At 41.1% G+C, this 22,091-nt stretch overlaps 1 protein-coding gene across 4 annotated transcripts in view; it reads right to left on the bottom strand.

Annotated features, from left to right (window-relative positions):
* The window catches only part of lpin1a (lipin 1a), a 138,170-nt gene that overhangs the window by 58,714 nt on the left and 57,365 nt on the right, over window positions 1-22,091 (bottom strand). For all 4 annotated transcript variants that reach the window (XM_067984282.1, XM_067984285.1, XM_067984284.1 and 1 more), the window contains exon 4: window positions 10,220-10,551. In XM_067984282.1, the coding sequence (XP_067840383.1) occupies window positions 10,220-10,551 (332 nt within the window). The remainder of the gene's footprint in view (window positions 1-10,219; window positions 10,552-22,091) is intronic.

Here is a 22,091-nt window from a genome sequence, read left to right as displayed (position 1 = left end):
GCCACAGGCTTGAACAGAAAACCCTTATCACTGTATTTTGGCTTACTAGTCATATCATGTGCCCCTACACGGTCGTCTTCATCTTCACAAGGCAATAGAATAGACGTTCCACTGGAGCATGCCTTAGGTTATAGACTACCAAACAGATATTAAATAGTAAATGGATAAATGAACAGAAGCAAAGGCACACTATAGTTTTACAGTAGTTACAGACTCAACTAACCTTCCCTTAAGATAGAAACCAAGTCACATCTGCCACATAGAAACCAAGACACATCTGCTACAATGTAAACTGGACCAGGCCCTAAGATTGCTCGGAGGTCTTGGGCGGTGGTGGATCAGGGTTGGAGTCCACCCACGGTCAGTGTCCCTCATCCTATTGTTAAGGGTCAGCACCTGCGTCAGGTCGAACACAATTAGGGCGACAGCCCAACTGAGAGGGGGCAGGAACTACACTGAACAGAAAATATGAATCAAAATAAAGCGTAAACAAAAATCAAAGAATGGAGAGTAAACAAAAGCTCTTCTAATAGCTCAGTCAGTAAAGGCAATGTGCAACAAAGCCGGATAGACTGAGGCCCAGGATCATTTACCAGTCAGTGCTGAGTTTTTTAAAAAACTGTCCTCAAGATGTGAGCGATGTTGGCAAGGCTGTATTTATTGCCCTTCAGTAGTTGCCCCAAGAAAGTGGTGGGCCTTCTCCTTGAACCATTGCAGTCCTTGCACTGATTGTGCTCCCACAATGGTATTAGGGAATTCCAAGATATTGTTGACCCAGTGACATTGAAGAAACAGCAATATATGTTCAAGTCAGGATAGTATGTGACTTGGAGGTGACGGTGTTCCCACGACATTGCTGCTCTTGTCCTTCTCGGTGGTAAAGATCACAATGGAGGGGGTGTTGTCAAACTAAGCTTGAATTGCTGTACTGCATCCTGTAGATTATAAATACTGTAGCCATAGTGCACCAATGGTAGAGGGGGTGGAGAATCCAGCGGCAGGGGCACCAATCAGGCAAACTTCTCTATCCTAGATGGTGTAAAGCTTCTTGAGTGTTGTTACAATTGCACCCATCCAGGCAAGTGATGAGTATTTCATCACGCCCCTGAATTGAGCCTTGCAGGTGGTGAAGAGTCTTTGAGTTAGTTTATCTAAGTCGAGGGTGCCGGTAACAATGCCACAATTGGCCTCAATGCCTCCAAACTAGGGACAGGGAAAATCAACTAGAGTCGCTCTCCTAATCACCATCCAATGACTCATACCTACACAGATGTCAGGTATCACCAATGTGACCAAAATAAAGAATTTTTGTCTGTCTTAAGGTTGTTTTCCACATTCTTTCTTGCTGGTCATGGCAAAACATGTCTCCTGCTGGCTGTTTATGTAAGCTACAGGAACATACATTATAGTCTGGCAGGCCAAAGACATTATTATGAGCCTGAAGCTTGGTTTCTCTTAAACAAAAGATAGTTAATATGCTAATGTAAATTGAATGCAGAGTCTTGGTGTAAATCCATGGAATAGTGTCCTTCATAGGTGAATGGACAAAATGTTAATAACCAGCCATTGCAGATCGTACCAAGAGAATTGGGATAAGCACCCTCTGTGATTGACATTCTGGGCTCCCCTGGGGTAGTGGTTTTAATTGGACCTACTTCACACACAGTTGTCAATGATTTTCATAAATTTCTTTGATGAGTAGCTCTCCACGAAGGTAGTGGTGGGCCTTCTTGCACCGCTGCTGTCTTTGTAGCAATTTGATAGGCCACTTCAGAGGACAGTTACAAGTCAACCACTTTGGTGTGGGACCGGAGTCACATATAGGCCAGACCAGGCAGAACGGCAGGTTTCCTTCCCGAAGAGACATCAGTGAACCAGTTGGATTTTTACAACAATCTGGCAGTTTCATGGACATTTTTACTGATACCAGCTTTTTATTGCCAGATTTTTTAAAAATGAAATTCCCACCATGACAATTTAAATTAACTCACATTCAAGGATTAGTAGTTCAGGCCTCTGGACTACTAGTCCATTATCATAACCACTATACTACAATGTGTTTCAAAGATCAATATGACATTGAGAGAAAGTGCAGGAGAAGCGCTTTGTTTTGATATTTCATGGAGAAGAATAAAGATTTAAACTGCAATAAATATATTGTTTTGTACTGAGCACTGTTCATTTACTTGTTTAGTGTTAAATAAGTTTAATTGTAGGTTTATAACCTGAGCTTTGGTCCAATAGTGTAGATTCTATTATAGTTTAATTTTTTGAGGAATTCAGTGTCATTGTGGTTAGGGGCATGTCTATGGATGTTGTTTGAATGGACTTTGAGGTATTTGATAAGGTTCTACACAAGAGATTATCATAACAAAAAGGTGCATGGCATTGGAGCTCCAGAAATAGCCATGCCTCTAGCCAAGCTGTTCCAGTACAGCTACAACACTGGCATTTACCAGTCAAAGTGGAAAATTGCCCAGGCATGTTCTGTCCACAAAAAGCAGGACAAATCCAATCCGGCCAATTACCGCCCCATCAGACTACTCTCAATCATCAAAGTGATGGAAGGTGTCGTCGACAGTGCTATCAAGCGGCACTTACTCACCGATGCTCAGTTTGGGTTCTGCCAGGATCACTCGGCTCCAGACCTCATTACAGCCTTGGTCCAAACATGGACAAAAGAGCTGAATTCCAGGGATGAGGTGAGAGTGACTGCTCTTGACATCAAGGCAGAATTTGACTAAGTGTGGCATCAAGGAGCCCTAGTAAAATTGAAGTCAATGGGAATCAGGGGGAAAACTCTCCAGTGGCTGGAGTCATACCGAGCACAAAGGAAGATGGTAGTGGTTGTTGGAGGCCAATCATCTCAGCCCCAGGACATTGCTGCAGGAGTTCCTCAGAGCAGTGTCCTAGGCCCAACCATCTTCAGCTGCTTCATCAATAACCTTTCCCCCATCATAAGGTCAGAAATGGGGATGTTCACTGATGATTGCACAGTGTTCAGTTCCATTCGCAACCCCTCAGAAAATGAAGAAGTTCGTTCCCACATGCAGCAAGAACTGGACAACAGCCAGGCTTGGACTGATAAGTGGCATGTAACAGTCACGTCATGCAAGTGACAGGCAATGACCATCTCCAACAAGAGAGAGTCTAACCACCTCCCCTCGACATTCAATGACATTACCATCGCCGAATCCCCCACCATCAACATCCTGGGGGTCACCATTGACCAGAAACTAAACGGGACCAGCCACATAAATACTGTGGCTACAACAGCAGGTCAGAGGCTGGGTATTCTGCAGCGAGTGACTCAGCTCCTGACTCCCCAAAGCCTTTCCACCATTTACAAGGCACAAGTCAAGAGTGTGATGGAATACTCTCCATTTGCCTGAATGAGTGCAGCTCCAACAACATTCAAGAAGCTCGACACCATCCAGGACAAAGCAGCCCGCTTGATTGGCACCCCAACCACCACCCTAAAAACATTCACTCCCTCCACCACTGGCGCACAATGGCTGCAGTATGTACCATCTACAAGATGCACTGCAGCAACTCGCCAAGGCTTCTTCGACAGCACCTCCCAAACCCGCGACCTCTACCACCTAGAAGGACAAGGGCAGCAGGCGCATGGGAACACCACCTACATGTTCCCCTCCAAGTCACACATCATCCTGACTTGGAAATATATTGACATTCCTTCATCGTCGCTGGATCAAAATCCTGGAACTCCCTAACCAACAGCACTGTGGGGGAACCTTCACCACATGGACTGCAGCGGTTCAAGGCGGCAGCTCACCACCACCTCCTCGAGGGCAATTAGGGATGAGCAATAAATGCTGGCCTTGCCAGCAACGCCCACATCCCATGAATGAACAAAAAAAACCTTGTGACATAGGTTGGTAATTGTTTTGGAGGCAAGAGAGACAGTAGGGATAAGGGAACTTTCTTTGATTGACGGGATTGACAAGTGGTGTTCCCCAGGGATCTGTACTGGGACCTCAGCTTTTCACCACATATTATTAATGACTTAGATGAAGGAATATGGAGTTTCATATCCAAATTTGCAGATGACACTAAGTTAGAAGGCACAGTAAGTTGTGTAGATAGGAGCAGGAAGTGACAAAGGGACAGAGATAGACTTAGACTAAGAGCGTGGGCAAAATTATGGCAGATGGAGTTCAATGTGGGGAAGTGTCAGGTCATCCACTTTGGATCAGAGAGGAAGACAATTTTTTTTAAATAATGAAAAGGATTGATCAGATAGTGATATTTGTGCAAAAGCAAAATAGAAGTGGACATGAATGCAAGCTAAAAGTAGTCTCGATCTACTATTTTTCAGTCTCGAATCATTAACATATGGAATAGAATGCCTCCTGGTACAGGAAATCCAAACTCAGCTGATTCAGAAAACAAATGAATCAATTTCTGATTCAAAGAGGAGCAGATGGTCTTGGGTCAAAAAAATTAATTCAGACCAAGCTCTGAAAAAAAAGGCCTGGATAATGGAGCAGGCTAGTTGAGCTAAATTATATTTTCTAGTTCCTACAAACTTGTGTTCTTGTATCTGGAATTGGTTAATAAAGTAAAATTCATATATGCAGATTCAACTTGATATTATTTTGACATACAAGACAATACAGCCCTGACCAATATTTTCACATGATTGAATTAAAAATGCATTAAGACATATTGATTATCACAGATTTTTCTGGCCACATTCAAAAACATGTGTGCACACATTAAATATCAGCCCACGCACATGTTAAGTGGATACACTTTCCACGTCTATAACACATTTATCATTTCTGACAGTTGATTATTGAGGTACATTAGAAGTACAGCACATTGAGATCTCCCTGTCTGCAGGTGCTTTCTGCAGTGAGGTGTATCAGGCACTAAGTGGCACTGTACTCAAGTGTTCCTATTATTTCACCTCCTATGGACAAAACTGGGACATTTCTCAGTTTCACACGCACACAGCATTTTCAGACAAGCGGAAAATGCCAGAAATTCCACTTATAATTAACCAGTAAAAGTCTACCATTCAATTTATCATCACATCAAATCCATAGTTAATAATTATGTGCAAATGTACTGCAAACAACTGCCTTAGCAAACAGCACATTGCACTGATTATGAAGTCTCTCTGCTCATTCTACTGAACTACCAGAGCCATTTCATATATTTTGCTCTGTTTTATTTTTGCTACTTAATGTAAAGAAGATGCTTCAATTTTTTTTGAAACATAATTGATTCAAGGTTGTTCTGAAAGTAACTCAGGCCAGCAACATGATAATCTACAAGGACAGTTAGGGCTTCAATCTGCATTATGTGATATATGTAGTAGAAAGATGACACCAGACGAGTGCTGCGTGATCTTTAGTACATTGAGTGCGCAGGCAATGAGCAACAAAACAAATACCAAATGTAATTTGGATGGAGCTCACTACTATAATTAGTCGCTGGCACTCAGAGGAATGAAACCCTCCCGCTTGTTCGGCAGTATACTGAGTATGGTTAGGAAAATAGGTCAGCTGACATAGTTAGGATTTTTGTAACTCTCCAAAAGGCATCATAAGCAGTAGTGGATGATTTTCTTGGGGTGCTCCAGTTTCTGTTATTCTGCCCCTCTGATTCTTTCAGTTTCTCCCAATCTCCCTTCTGTAAAGCTACGGATGGCTAGGCTGTCAATCTCCCTTTCAAAAGGTTTCTCAAGCAGCACAGACTCCAATAGTAACAGTGCTATCTTTCATTTATAGAGCACCTGTAAGGTAATAAACATCACAAGGCACTCATGAGGTGACAACAGACTTCAAGCAATAATGGAAGAAGAATTAGGGACAGTGACTGAATTAATAAACAAAGATATGTTTTTAAGGAGGCATACGAAGGAGAAGTAGCAAGGTGCAGGGGTTCAAAGGAAAGTGTAGGTCCAAGAAAGTTGAATGTTCGGCTATTGTAGGTGAGAATTGAAGTGGTCTATCTGGAGGAAGACAGAATTGGAAAACGGAGGGTGCGCACTGGCAAGTGGGACTGGAGGAGGTTGCAGAGTAAAGGAGGGGTGAGGCCATAAAAGATTTGTAATTGAGGATTTTGAATTGAATGCATTGGAGACAGGGAGCCAATGGAGGTCAGCAAGTTGCATCAGATGTGGGTGGCAAAGTTTTGGAGAAGTTGGAGTTTACATAGAATGGTACTCAGGAGACCAGCGACAAGAATATTGGAGAAGTGAAGCCTAGCCAAGTCAAACTTGCTCTACCCAGAGTCCATGTATGGCTATTCTATCCCTCCATCGTCACTCGTTGAATTCCCCAAACTCCACTGAAAAATATCAAGCATCGCTGTTAAATATCCCTTTCCCCTCAATCCCACTTCTCAACAAGTATGGATCAGCTGCTTTTTAAAAGGCGTCAATTGATCCTGAATCAATGACCTTCTCTGGGAGTCAGTTCCACATACCAACTATCCTGTGGGGTAAAAATTCTAATCTCTAACATTTCTGGGGGCTTGATGGTTTCGGCAGCAGTGGGGGTGAGGCAAGGATGGAGGTAGACAATATTGTGAAGGTGGAAACAGACGGTCCTGATGATGGATAGGATAAGATATGGGGATTTAAGATTAGTTCAGGGTGAAACAAGACAGCAAGTTGTGCACCATCAGGTTCAGCCTGAGTAATCAACTAGGCAGAGGAATGGAATGAGAGGCTAAAATGCATAGTTTCTATAACCAAACAGGGTGGGTTCAATCTTTTCTATATTGAAATGAGTTACTGGGACTATTTACACTAGGACAGAGGAGATTTAGTAGAGTTTTTTTTTAAATGATGAAGGGTTTTGATAGGTTGAACAGGGAAAGACTATTTACTCTGGTTGAGTGGTCAGTGATGAAGGATCATCAAATTAAATTTTCACTAAGAGCATGAGAGGAGAGATTAGGATTAATTCCTTTATGCAGAGGTTGTTGGGAGTATTACACTTTTTCACAGGGAACAGTTAAAACCAAGACCACTGCTTATTTTAAGGGAAAGTGGATAATATTTGAAGTTGAAGGTGGTACTGGGCTGTGGGGAGAAAACGAAGAAATGGGATTAGTTTTGGATTTCTCCAGTAAAATGCCAGTACTGACAAAGCAGTGTATGTTATATACTCCACAGGCAGTCAATTTGACCGGTTCCATCTGCTTCCCAAGGGATCCTTTACTTTGAGATCATTAATTAATCCTGTTTCGTCCATTACCAGATCCAAAATGACCTGTTCCCTGGTTGGTTCCCCGACGTATTGGTCTAAGAAACAGTCCCTAATACACTCTATGAACTCCTCCTCAGGGCTATTTTTGCCAATTTGATTTGTCCAATCTGTGAGAAAGTTAAAATCGCCCATGATTATTGCATTACCTTTTTTACAAGCCCCCCTTATTTCCTGATTAATATTTTGCCCTACAGTGTAGCTACTGTTAGAGGGCCTATACACTACTCCCACCAGTGATTTCTTTCCCTTGCTATTTCTTAGCTCCACCCAAATTGATTCGACATCTTGGTCTTCTGAGCCAAGATCATTTCTCATTATTATACCAGAGCTACCCCACCATCTTTACCTTTTTTCCTATCCTGCCGAAATGTTAAATAACCCTGAATATTTAGCTCCCAACCTTGGTCACCTTGCAACCAAGTTTCTGTAATGGCCACGAGATCGTACCCATTTCTTTCTATTTGTGCCGTCAATTCATCTATCTCATTACGAATGCTGTGCGCACAGATAAAGAACCTTTAATTTTGTCTTTTTACCATTCTTTCCTACCCCGGCCCCGTTTGCTAGTGCACTCTTATGTTTGTACGCTGTTTATCACTACCCCCATTACTTTCCTGTACTACTTCCTTGTCTTTTCTCCATCAACCTAAACTTTGCCCCACCTGAGCCCTCCCCCACTCTATTTAGTTTAAAGCTTTCTCTACCGCCCTAGTTATTTGTTTTGCCAGAACACTGGTCCCAGCATGGTTCAGGTGAAGCCTGTCCCAACGGAACAGCTCCCTCTTTCCCCGGTACTGGTGCCAGTGCCCCATGAATCGAAACCCACGTCTCCCACACCAATATCTGAGTCACGCATTCATCTCTCTGATCTGATTTACCCTGTGACAATTTGCTCGTGGCTCAGGTAATAATCCAGAGATTATCACCTTAGTGGTTCTGCTTTTTAAATGTAGTCCCTAGCTGCTCAAACTCCCTCAGCAGAACCTCTTTCTTAGTCCTACCTATGTCGCTGGTATCTATGTGGACCACGACAATGGGATCCTCCCCCTCCAAGTTTCTCTCCAGCCCTGAGGAGACGTCCTTAACCCTGGCACCGGGTAGGCAACACAGCTTCCAAGGCAAGTACATCCTTCTTTAGGAAAGGAGGCCAAAAGTGTACACCGTACTCCAGGTGTGGTCTCACCAGAGCCCTAATTGCAGCAAGACCTCCTTACTCTTCTATTCCAACCCCCTTGCAATAAAAGCTAACATACCATTTGCCTTGTTAAATGCTTACTGTACCTGCATGTTAACTTTCTATGAATCATGTACAAGGGCACACAAATCCCCCTAACTACCAACATTTCTTAGTCGCTCACTTTTTAAAAAATATTCTGCTTTTCTATTCTTCCTACTAAAGTGGATAATTTCACATTTCCCCACATTATACTCCATCTGCCACATTCTCACCCATTCGCTTAACCTATCTATATCCTCTTGCAGCCTCTTTGTGGCCTGCTCACAGCTTACTTTCCCACCTAGCTTTGCATCGTCAGCAAATTTGGATACATTACGCTCGGTCCCCTCAACTAACTCATTGATATAGATCGTAAACAACTGAAGCCCAAGCATTGATTCCTTGTGGCATCCCACTAATTACAACCTGCCTACCCAAAAATAACCCGTTTATTCCTACTCTGTTTTCTGTCCGTTAACCAATCCTAAATCCATACTAATATATTACCCCCAATCCCATGAGCCCTAATCTTGTGTAACAACCTCATGTGGCACCTTATCGAAGGCCTTTTGAAAATCCAAATATACTACATCCACTGGTCCCCCCTTAACTTCCGATAATTGGAGCTCCTGTGCTTTTTTAATCTCCTTCTCTCTCAATTTATTAATTTGCTTGTTTATCTTTCTACTTAACAGAACAGAAAGAGTGCTCTGCCCAATACCCTGACTGTCCTCTCTCCTCACAGATGCTGACTCGCTTGCTGTGTATTTTCAGCATATTCTACTTTTTTGTTTGTTTGTTTGTTTCTCCAGCCAGAAACATCCAAAATGATAATTGATGGACAAAGATCCACAATTCCATATTCACTTTGGAAAATTAACTGGCCATCAATGGGCTGATGTTAGCTCCAGTCAGGTTCAGATCTGTGCAGTCCCCACTTGTATTTTACAGAATCCTGGGTTAAAAGACAGATTTGGACAAGCAATTCATATACATTCTCAATTGCTGAGATAGCCAGCATCAGTCTGAATTGTACAAATAGCCAACGAGACTCTCCAAGCGTCTGAGAAAATAAATCAGATTTTTTTTGTTGCTGTATCTGTGTTTTTTCTTCATGGATGCACACAGTCTAATATACAGGAAAACAGAATGAAAATTCAGAGGGCGTGCAATGCAAAGGAAGTGACTGATAATGGAAGGAGGGACTGTGTAAATTATAGCAATACTAAAAATGATTTTTTTTTATATCGTTTCTCAGAAACTTGTTTTTTTTTTAAGATACAGTAAACAAAATATTATACAATTTTGCAGCTTCAGCTTTGCCTAGGCTTCAGCAATAAGCTGAAGCTTATTAATATACTGGACAGTAGTCAGACCAACTGAACCAAACCAGACTATAACAACCTCCTGAATCTTCATGTCAAACTATTACTCTCTTTTAGCCACACATTTGTATTAGTAACTCAAAAGTACCTCATCTTTAATTTATATACAAGAACATAAGGAAGTATGAAACAAAAAAAAATTCGGCCCATGTACAAAAATAGTCACAATCGATCTTAAAAGGCGGTTTAATTAATCCCCTGAGAGGAAGAGCATAACCAAATAGGTAAAACTCTGAAATTTCTTCCTGAATCCCAATTGTGACTGAGTGAAGCTGTAGATAATTGAACCAAGAGTATAATCTCTATGAACGAATACAACTTCTAGTTGTTTCCCTGACTTATTGCATCAAGATTTTTTTTTTTGTACATACCTTGTAGTTTCGGTGAATTCCACCTCTTCTTCAGAGCTGATTTCAATCGGAAACATGCCTTCACTCTCTGAAGTATCTCCATTGTCATCCCTTTTTAAGCTGTCCACTCTTGGCTTGCGTCTCCTTTTCCTTCTTTTCTTCACAGAGCTGCTACTCAATTGATTCTCTGGAGAGGGCTGCGTAACGTGAATAGTTATTGATGCTTGTGAGACTCCAGCAGATTCTAAATGTCTCTGCCTATCAAGTAAGCTTCTCCCCACTGTTGCTTCCATCAGTGCAGCACCTTCTGACATGATGATAGGTGAAGTGGCCAGGTGTAAAGGAACAACTTTCTAAAAGCAAATAAATAAATGTTTCAAAATGTTGCACCTGATCTGGACCAGTATAGTGGTCAGAAACAAGCATGTGTCTTTTGCCATTAGTATATGACTAATGTTCAAAGGATCCAAAGTCAGACAGTAAAGTATCCTCCAAAAGGTTACAATAGGAATGATTATCATTGTTAAACCTATCTAGCTAGTGCAAGTAGGGCACATTGATGTTGAGGCATGATTTCTTAGGTATATGAAGAAAAAGTATTTTACTTCTTTAACTTAACAGAGAAGCAAACATACCCTAGTGATCCTTCAATCATCCCAGTTGGACTACTCTCCCTGTACAAGCAGCACTCCACTTTCCTGCAAAAGTTGCATTGCCACTACCCAGGCCTAGAATCAATATACCATGCACTACAAGTATGTGCTTATGCACACACAATGCTTCTTCTCTCCAAATTTCAACAGAAACAGGGACACCAGGGAGTATGATCTAGAAGTGCACACATTAAATCTTTTATCAACGTGAATATATGAAATTGGACTTGCTGATTAACACAGGAGATTTTCCAGTCATGATGTTATGGTGGCATGAAACACACTGGATTCCAGGGAATCATGTCAGCTTCAGCTGTTACTGTATTCAATTGTATTAGCTCCAGTGTAACAACCAGAGGGGAGATGAGGAGACATTTAAAAAAAACACAGCAAGTTGTTATGATCTGGAATTCACTGAAAGGGTGGTGGAAGCAGATTCAATAGTAACTTTCAAAGGGAATTGGATATATACTTCAAATGGAAAAGTTGGCAGAGCTGTGGGAAAGAGAGATTAATTGGATAGCTCATTCAAAGAGTCGGCACAGGCACGATGGGCTGAATGGCCTCCTTCTGTGCTGTATAACTCTGTGATTCCATACCCCTATACACGGTCAGCTTTTTGGATGGACACCAATGGGGCCACAGCAGCAAATCAGTGTGACATTCATGCTGCTACAGGAATACATTTAGCACAAAAGCCATAAACATAGGTATTCATTTTAGGTAACACCCATAGCCAAGGGCAGAAGACATTAATGTAAATCAAAATTGCTTCTGTAACTCACATGTGCAATATTAAACTTATACCACAAGTCACAAACCGTCCTTACTTTACCGGATTACCAAATCACAATTTTCTGGGAAAGTCAATTGCCTCACAGTAATGGTCATGTAATGTCCCAATATCACTACAGCAAAACGGTTAGTGTAATCATGGCCCTTCCTGTCATGTGGCATGACTTGTGAATACTGCTGCTGTAGCCTCTCATCTGGTCACATGACAAACCTGCAATTATCATTTCAAATGCTTATTGTGATAGATGTTTGTGGATAATTACAGACAAAACATTCATGGTGATTCACAGCTTAGTAACCAGTCATAAGGACAAATGTGACTTTATATTACATAAAACAGTTGTGCTCGCCAAAATTACGGCATGGGTGGCCAACCTGTGGCTCATGGTCATATGCAGCCCTTAAACCCTGGCGATCTGCCCCTTGAAGGTAACTCAGTCCAATTTGCATTTATAGTTCTTATTTCCTGGTACATCCCGTTTGAATATAATGGGCCTGGAGGTTTGAAGGGGGCTGTTCTGGCAGTGCTGGATTGGTAGTTTAATCCTAAATTAGAACACCACGAACCATTATCAGCAACATGAATATTGATTTAAATTTCATACGTGGCCCTGAGGTTTCCACCTATACCACCCCATGAAGACAAAACCTTGGAAATCTCTAGTTAAAAAGGGCCAATATCTTTTCTCAGGGTTCAGATGGTATTGGCAGACTGTTTGAGCATTTCTGGACTGGTTTAGGAGGCTTGCTTAATCCTGCAAACATGTCGCAGCATTGGAACGCACTGAAATCCAACTGTTATTCTACAGCCTAGAAATTACTGTGTGTGTATGGCAATACATTGTATGGCATTAGTTTGTCCGCTATTTTGATGGGAGACATCTGTTTAAAATAAATAGGCAAACACATCGGTTAAAATAGCAAAGTAATGTCAATACATACATTTTCATAAACTATTATAGTCCACTATCATTTCTGGTTTATATCTATTTTTGGCTCTAACATGCACATTATTTTCCTATATTTTTGCATCCCTTTCATGCCTCCTATACTTCTGCATTTGCATCATGCACAAAATTCTTCATTGCCAATTGTGCAGCCAATAATGGACATTGGTTAAGAAAACTGTCACTAAACAAATCTCCACATAATAATATACAGAATATAAACCAATAAACTAGAGAAATGTGATTGCATACAATAGCTATTATATGCTCATATTGCATCAGAATCATGAATTAAACAGTTTTATTAACTTTACCGCTAAATTTCACCTTAAATTTTACATTCAGCAAAATAAGGGATGTTAATGCTGTAGAATAAAATACTTTCCAATGCAGACATGAGTAAAATCAAGCCTTTCCAAATCAAGTATGCAGAATAAAGCTCCCTGTACTCTTCCCCGACAATGGGTCTCATTGTTCACCTCAGAAGAGCATTTCTTACTGCACCATTTTTCACACAAGCCATTCTATGGCCTCTCTGAATGAGGCTACTAATTCAGTGAAAGTTTAGTGGCCGTTTTGTGCTATAGGAATTGGATTGCACTCATTAGGACTAGTTTGAGACTGTCCAAACTCATTTCACATAGGATCCTTCGAGCCAAAGAAGAATTTCATCCCATCAATCTTAACTGGATCTGAATCCAAGTCCCAGAGATGAAAGGACAGCATCGACCCCCCCTGTACCATCCAGTCCACCGTCAAGTCTTAATATTTGTAGCCTCCTTGAGGCACTCAACTATTAAAAGCTAATTAAGAATGCAAGAGTCAGGTGGAGGTGGACAAGTAAACTACACAAGGTACCTTTTTCTTTGGAGAAACTTAGGTGAAGGGCCAAGGCCCAGAATGCAGGACGCCACCAAAGTTGAAATGAGTAGGAGAGAAGATAAGGTAATTCAAGAAGTAGTGATTAAGTCACACCAAGCTTTGGTTTTAAAAGTGTGTACACAATAGGTGATGGGAAGACACAGGCTATATGTTTTTTTACTTGAATAGCAAGACTCCAAACCACATGGAAAGAGTATGCATACTTGAAAATTCATAATTGCTAAATCAAGGTAATTTCAGTGCGATGTTATTCAACAGCTCATAACCTTCTAATTGATTGTTTTCTGACATTTTCATTACTGAAAATTATAGCCCTTTTCAGTACTTCAGAAAAATAAATTATGTTATGTGACTGCATTTAAGCAAACTGCATCCAGATGTCAAAGCCAGGGATAATTGTGTGTTATTTTCTTTTGTCAAACTGTCTTGACATCCATTTAAAACAACTCCCTCCCCCTCAGAATTATATGTTGGGTTTCAGTTTATCCTTTGGGGTCTGGTACTATCTGGGTGATTTACAGTCTGGTGACTAATCATACCAGAAAGCAGGTTGAATACATTTTTTAAAATCATTCACCATTAAATCACTTTTAGCTGAAGTTCCACTGAATGAAAATTAAATTGCTTCAGTCAATGCCAGTGCCAGATTATTATTGCTCTACTTCTCGCGAGGAAACAAAAGGCCAAATATTTGTCTTATCACGTAGATATCTGCATGAGCCACTGCTAGAAAAGCAAAGCCAAAACATTTTTTTTCCAACTGCCCTTGCAAGGAAATGTTAGGTTTTAACTAACTGCTATAAAGAGAGTTAATCGTTCATCACAAGAGTTCAATCCTTTTGGCATCCAGGAGCATTTGGAAGTTGCATTTTGAGTTTGAAATTGCACTAAGTAGGTCAGCAAGTAAAGATCCAGCAGTGAGATAACATTGATATCTCTCAACCTCACAGTGATATCTCTATACATTTAAGGCTGCAGTATCAGATCCCAGCAGGGATCAAGTCATTTAGGCCTTGATAAATGATACTAATAAGTCAAATTGCTAAGTGAGGTACTATGAGAAGCAATAAGCTCCATTTCAGTCAGCCCATTCATAGGCCTTTATAAAAATAAAATAATCATTTTACATTTCTCCTACTCTCCATCTCTAGGAGCAACAAAAAATATAATTTCAGATTTTAGCTCCATCCCCATTCATACATACACACATTATATATATATACATACATACATACATACATACATATATATATATATATATATATACACACACACAAATAAAATTGTGGCCCAATTTTCCATTTACTTGTTACCCTCAGCAATGTACTTTTTTTTAAATGTCTGTCCACAGCCCAACAGCTCTGGGATGCTGCTGTGTATATATTTATGAATAGACGAAGACTTATTGGCCTTCAAGCAGTAATTAGTGAATAACTGTGCTCTGGAAGATATCCTTTTGTTTCAAGACACCCACAGTGAGGCAGTTAGCTGTATTTTGAATGAAAGAATGCTGTTTCTTCCCTTTCTACATTCATGTCTTCTTCGCCTAACCTCTTAACTTCTGCAAATCTTTTGCAAACAAGGAAGCACGACCACTCACGTTTATAAAACTCAAGAAAGGTTTTAATAAATCAGACAAGTGGCTCCCAGAGTTCACAGAACTCATCATTATCGATACTGACTGATTTCAATGACAGACAACCCCAAGACTCTGATCTGGGATTTCTGGATAACGAGAAATGTGCTCTCAGCACTGTGGTAAGAAGTCATCTGACAAAGTTTCTTGACATCTCGCCATATCTGAAATAGCCTTAAATGTGAGAGGGCAGACTTGGTTGGATAAAGAGAAAACAACAAGGCAAACATATTTCCCTTTTTTATGTTCCTGCAGTTTGTTTAACCTCACAACTTCTGCAAACCTACAGGAAGGAGACAAGGAAGTGAAACCGCTCATGTTTATATAACTCAGGAATCAGTCTGGTAGAATCCCTGGTGGAGGAGGATGGCAAACGGTTTGTAGCTTCAAAAATATGTTTTAAAAAAAATCCATCTACTTTGTCCTTCCTTAGTGCTCGTCGGCCTGAGACTTACTGAATCATGTAATACAACACAGACCTCAGGAAGACGAAGACGGACTGGTGAAATGGGCAGACACACAGCAAATGAAATTTAATGCAGAGAAGTGTGAAGCGATACATTTTGGTAGGAGAGGCAATATAAACTAAATGGTACAATTTTAAAGGGGGTGCAGGAACAGAGAGACCTGGGTGTGTGTACAAAAATCTTTGAAGATGGCAGGACAAGTTGAGAAGGCTATTAAAAAAGCATTTGGGATCCTGGGCTTTATTATAGAGTACAAAAGCAAGGAAGTTATGCTAAACCTTTATAAAACACTGGTTAGGCCTCAGCTGGAGTATTGTGTTCAATTCTGGACACCACACTTTAGGATGTCAAGGCCTTCAAGAGGGTGCCAGGAATGAGGGACCCAAGTTATGTGGAGAGACTGGAGAAGCTGGGGTTGTTCTCCGAAGAACAGAGAAGGTTAAGGGGAGATTTGATAGAGGTGTTCAAAACCATGACTGGTTTTGAAAGGATAAATAATGAGAAACCGTTTCCAGCGGCAGAAAGGTCGGTAACCAGAGGACACAGATTTAAGATGATCGGCAAAACAGCCAGTGGCAACAGGAGGAAACATTTTTTTTAAAACTCAGCGAGTTGTAATGATCTGGAATGCACTGCCTGAAAGGGTGGTGGAAGCAGATACAATAATAACTTTCAAAAGGGAATTGGATAAATACTTCAAGGGAAAAAAATTACAGGGCTATGGGGAAAGAGCAGGAGTGGAACTAAATGGATAGCCTTTTCAAAGAGCTGGCACAGCAATAATGGGCCGAATGCCCCCCTCCTGTGCTTTACCTACTATACTACTATGAACACAATATGCTACTAGAACCACAGAAAAGATACAGCACAGAAGGGGGCCATTCGGCCCTTCGTGTCCGCGCCGGCTTGAAGAACAACCAGGTGCCCATTCTAATACCACCTTCCAGCACCCGGTCTGTAGCCCTGCAGCTTACAGCACTTTAGGTGCAGGTTCAGGTCCAGGTACTTTTTAAAAAAGAGTTGAGGGTCCCTGCTTCTACCACCAATTCAGGCAGCGAATTCCATACACCCACCATCCTCTGGGTAAAAAAAGTTTCTCCTCATGTCCCCTCTAATCCTTCCACCAATCAGTTTAAATCTATGTCCTCTAGTTCTTGAACTCTCCGCTAGGGGAAACAGGTACTTCCTGTCCACTCTATCTGGGTCGCTCATAATTTTGTACACCTCAATCAAGTCACCCCTGAGCCGCCTCTGCTTCAAGGAAAACAACCCCATTCTATCCAATCTCTCCTCGTAGCTGCAATTTTCAAGCCCTGGCAACATTCTTGTAAATCTTCTCCACACTCTCTCCACAGCAATTATGTCTGCCCTGTAATGTGGTGACCAGAACTGCGCACAATACTCCAGCTGTGGCCTTACTAGTGTTTTATACAGTTCCATCATTACATCCCTGCTTAATGACCCACCATTATGGCTTCCATGAGTTGCACTGTATATTCATTTAGGGGAATCATTAGTAGCCAAAGACTTTTTATCTTGTTTGCTTGCTTGCCCACATCTTATCCATCACCAAGACCGCTTCCTTCCATCTCTGCAATATTACCCACCTCCTCCCCAACTCACTGCACTGCTGCCAAAAGCAATATCGACACTTTTGTCACTTCTAGACTCAATTTTTGCAAAGTCCTCTTTGCTAGCCTCCCATTCATAACAATTTCTTAAAAACTCAGCTAGCCACATCTTATTCTATCTTGCTCACCATCAATCACCGTTACCTTGCTGATTTACACTAGCTTCCTGTCTCCCCTAAACAGTGAAATTTAAATATTTTATCTTCGAATCCCTTCATACATTCGGTGCACCCTACCTTTGCAATCGCCTCAAGCTTTGCACCCTCACATCTTTCAGTCCTCCGATTGTACAGTCCAAGCAACTTGCATTTATACAGCACCTTGCACTCTCTCAAAATGTCCCAAAATGCTACAAAGCCAATGAAGTACTTCTGAAATGTAGTCACTATTGTAATGTAGGGAAATAAGGAAGACAACCTGCTTTGGCAAAGTTAGTTGAGGGATAAATATTCACCAGGACACAAGGAGAACTAGCCTGCTCTTCCTCAAATAGTGCCATGGGATCTTTTACGTCCTCTTAAGAGGGCAGCCGGAGCCTTGGTTTAATGTCTCATCTGAAAATGCATCAGAACTGCACTGAAGTTACATAGAATGTCCAGCAGAGAGACAGGCCATTCGGCCCAACAGGTCTATGCCAGTGTTTATGCTCCACATGAGCCTCCTCCCTCCCTACTTCATCTAACTATCAGCACATGCTTCTATTCCTTTCTCCCTCATGTACTTATCGAGATTCCCCTTAAATGTATCTTTGCTAGTCGCCTCAACTATTCCTTGTGGTAGCGAGTTCCACATTCTAACCACTCTCTGGGTAAAGAAGTTTCTCCTGAATTCCCTATTAGATTTAATAGTGACTATCTTATATTTATGGCCCCTTGTTCTGGTTCCCCCCCCCACCACCCCCGAAAGTGGAAACATCATCTCCACGTCTACCCTATCAAACCCTTTCATAATCTTAAAGACCTCTAGCGGGGTCACCCCTCAGTCTGGTATCATCCTAGGAAATCTTTTCTGCACCTTCTCCAGTGCCACTTTATTCTTTTTATAATAGAGACCAGAATTGCTCACAGTTCTCCATGTATGATCTAACCAAGGTTCCATACAGGTTTAACAACTTCTCTTTTCAATTCTCTCTCTCTAGAAATGAACCCCAGTGCTTTGTTTGCATGGATGCAATCCATCCAGATCAGGGGGGTTTTCCTCTCTAAGTTTGATTAATTTATCAATTATCTCCACCCCACCCCCCCCCGCCCTTTCTATCTTAAATGTCTTTATATCTTTTTTGTTCTCTTTTTCCAATATCATGCCCACCATGTTAATCTCCCTGGTAAATACTGAGGCAATGTAACTATTTACTATTTCTACCATTATGCTGTTATTACCCATGAGTTTGTGTGTATTCCTCAGTGGCCCTATCCCTATTTTTCTTTTGTTATTTATGCGTCTGTAGAATATTTTACTATTTCTTTTTATATTCCTTGATAATTTAATCCTTGAGTTTCTCTCTGCCTTTCCTAATTGTTTTTTTTCCAAACAATTTTCCTAGCCTGTTCATATTCCCTTTCATTATCATCTCCTTTGTTGTCTATGTACTTAGTGTATGCCTTTTTCTTTAGTGTCAATTTTGCCCTTATTTCTTTATTCATCCATGTTGTGTCATTACTGGCTAGTTCATTCTTGCTTTTTAGTGGGATATATTTCTCCTGAACTCTATTGATCATCATTTCAAATGTTGCCCACTGTCGTTCTATTTCTTTATCAGTAAATTTTCCAATTTATTTTCCCTAGTTCCGTTCTCATCCCCTGAAAAATCAGCTTTTTTTCCCCCAATTTATTACTTTGGTCTTTGTCTTATTTATGTCCTTCTCAATCTTTATCTTAAAACTTATGTTGTGACTGCTATTGACTACATGTTCCTGTGTTAACCTGGATTATGTACTCTAGACTCTGGAATGCGTCTTGAACCCATGACCGTCTGACTCAGATAGGAGTGCAACTACTCACAAGATGCTCACAAGGGAGCACATAGGTCAGATTATTAACTCCCTACATGTAGATCCACAGCAGCTTTCCAAGAGCACTATTGTTTTTCTAGGTTTTTTTTAAATTAAAACAATTTAGGAATTGAAAAGGACCACAGGATGATGGAATTACTACCTCTGAAAGTGCTCTCTTTATCTTACTCAATCTTGATTCAGTATGCACCAACCCTTTGTCTTGGGTTTATTCCCCATTATGATTGATGAACTTGGTTTGATATTACAAAGGGAGGAACAGTTTCTATCACTATCCAACTGCTCTCTGCGCAATTGAGGTATTGCCATTTAATCCAATGTAGGAAGCCAGGGCCGATGTCTTGGTAGGACTCACACAACAAAAACGTGAGGTGGGACATGAGTACACATGCCTTGTTTGATTTTAATTTTGCATTAAATTTTATTTTGGTGCTTACAGCAGCTTTTGAGATTCGAGGAACAGCACATATCAAAAGGAATACAAAATGAATTGGGCTGTTCAGCTCCAGTCCTGGCGTATTAACTGAACCCAGATCACAGCACATCTTCTGTGTACTGCTGGAAAAATGCCAGCAGCCTTTTGATAGTGTTTTACTGACAGTAGCCTTCTGTGCATTTCTCCCTCCCACCGCCGCCCCCCACTTCATCTCGCTGCTGGCGGCAAAGCCTTCAGCTGCCTCAACCACACTCTTTGAAATTTCCTGCCTAAATCCGTTGCATTTCTCTGCTTCTCTCTCCATCCTTAAAAGCCTTCTTTTCACACACGCTTTCAATTATCTTTCCTAACTCTCCCAGCATGGCTAGCATCCTTTTTATTTTTCCCTCTCTAAAAGCACCTTAGAACATTTTTCTGCATTAAGAGATGCTAAATAAATGCAAGTTGCTGTGATTGAACTTTGCCATCCGCTCTCTCTTCCAGAAATGTCAACATACTACATGCAGATCCTTCGTTTATGCAGTACATTGCACGGTAGAAAGTTGCAAGCCCAAGAGATCGCTGCTGTAACTGCTACATTCATTCCCATTTCATCCCATTAACGCTAATCTGTTTCATGTGAACTCTCCTCTTAAAATAGTACTGTAAATTTGTGACACCCTCCTGTTGAAATGACATTCAATTTTTGAACAACAGAAATTTGGAAAGAACAGCATTGCAAAAGGATTCAGTTAAGAATCCTTTCTATTCTGAGTAACTGATCCAAAATGGATTGTATTAGGCTGCATTTACACTGCAAGAATAGATTCCATGGAGGAGGGAGTCTCAGTTCAGGCCCTGACTCCAAACTTTTTTAGTACAGTTCAAAGCAAAGCTACAAAAAAACACAATAGCTGCAGTGTAGATTCAGTGCATGGTAATAAATACTTTGATGGCAGTGCAGATGGAGAACTTATACCTCTGAGCTGTTCATCCATGCCCTTATGACTCCAGCAGGTCACGAGAAGCAATGATGAGCCACATTTATTCATCTCTACAAAGGTTTATAAAATTAAGATAGAACTATTGCAAGGATTTTTTTTTCATTTCATATATCAGTCAAATCTGTGATTTATTTTGAGTATTAATCTGTCAGAATAAACCTTCACTTTGAATAGAAGCCAATTTTTGCTTAAGAACGAATAAAGAAATAATCCAATTAAAAAGTCAATCATGATTGGTCGAGTCCTTGTGGATTACCAGATATCAATCACTGAAAAGTCGCAAGGTGAAACAGTACAGTACGGCGTAATACAATATGCGGAGAGTGTTAAAGACGGCTACATCTCATACCTGTACAGTTTCAGCAGGACATCATGCCATTTGTGTTTCATATTGCATCTCAGTAACAAGTGCAATTAATTTAAATTATCTCAAAATACAGCAGATGTTTATCTTTATTGAGAAACCAACAGAAAGGGCCAAAGTTCAAAGAGTAGGACACCACTAAACCAGTAAATAATAATTAGATGATGCCAAGCTTGTGTTTTAGGACTGTAGAAGGAAAGAGGCAAGGAATTCCTCAGCAGGAGAGAGTGCAATGAGTCTTCAACATAGAAAGTATGCAGGGAGGAGGAAAAGTGTGTAGGATGGTGCATTTACAACCTTGGAATAACAAAAGTGGAAGTACTAACCATAGCAGTGAGACATTAAAAAGTTGAGGGGGGTTGGGGGAAATTTTAAAAAGGTTGTTCCGAGGGCAAACTTTTCCTCTTATTCTGCCCAGGAGTACAAAGGACATGCTAGAAGAGCCTCCCCAGATATGGGAGAGGGCAAATGTAATTTTACCAAATTTTACATTGTAGATGGGAAAAGTAATGTCTGGTACGAAAGAGAATGTCCTTTAGGGAAGGAAACCTGCCATCCTTACCCGGTCTGGCCTATATGTGACTCCAGACCCACAGCATTGAGGTTGATTCTTAATTGCCCTCTGAAATGGCCAAGCAAGCCACTCAGTTGTAAAATATCGCTACAAAAAGTCATAATAAGAATAAAACCGGACGGACCACCCGGCATCGGACCACCAGGCACCGGACACGACAACGGCAAAACACCAAGCCCAATCGGCCCTGCAAGGTCCTCCTTACGAACATCTGGGGACTTGTGCCAAAATTGGGAGAGCTGTCCCACAGACTAGTCAAGCAACAGCCTGACATAGCCATACTCACAGAATCATATCTTTCAGCCAACGTCCCAGACTCTTCCATCACCATCCCTGGGTATGTCCTGTCCCACCGGCAGGACAGACCCACCAGAGGTGGCAGTACAGAGATATACAGTCAGGAGGGAGTGGCCCTGGGAGTCCTCAACATTGACTCTGGACCCCATGAAATCTCATGGCATCAGGTCAAACATGGGCAAGGAAACCTCCTGCTGATTACCACCTACCGTCCTC

The sequence above is a fragment of the Heptranchias perlo genome, chromosome 5 (assembly GCF_035084215.1).
Source record: "Heptranchias perlo isolate sHepPer1 chromosome 5, sHepPer1.hap1, whole genome shotgun sequence".
Lineage (NCBI taxonomy): Eukaryota > Metazoa > Chordata > Chondrichthyes > Hexanchiformes > Hexanchidae > Heptranchias > Heptranchias perlo.
Note: the sequence above shows the minus strand (reverse complement) of the source record. Positions and strands in the feature narration are given on the sequence as shown.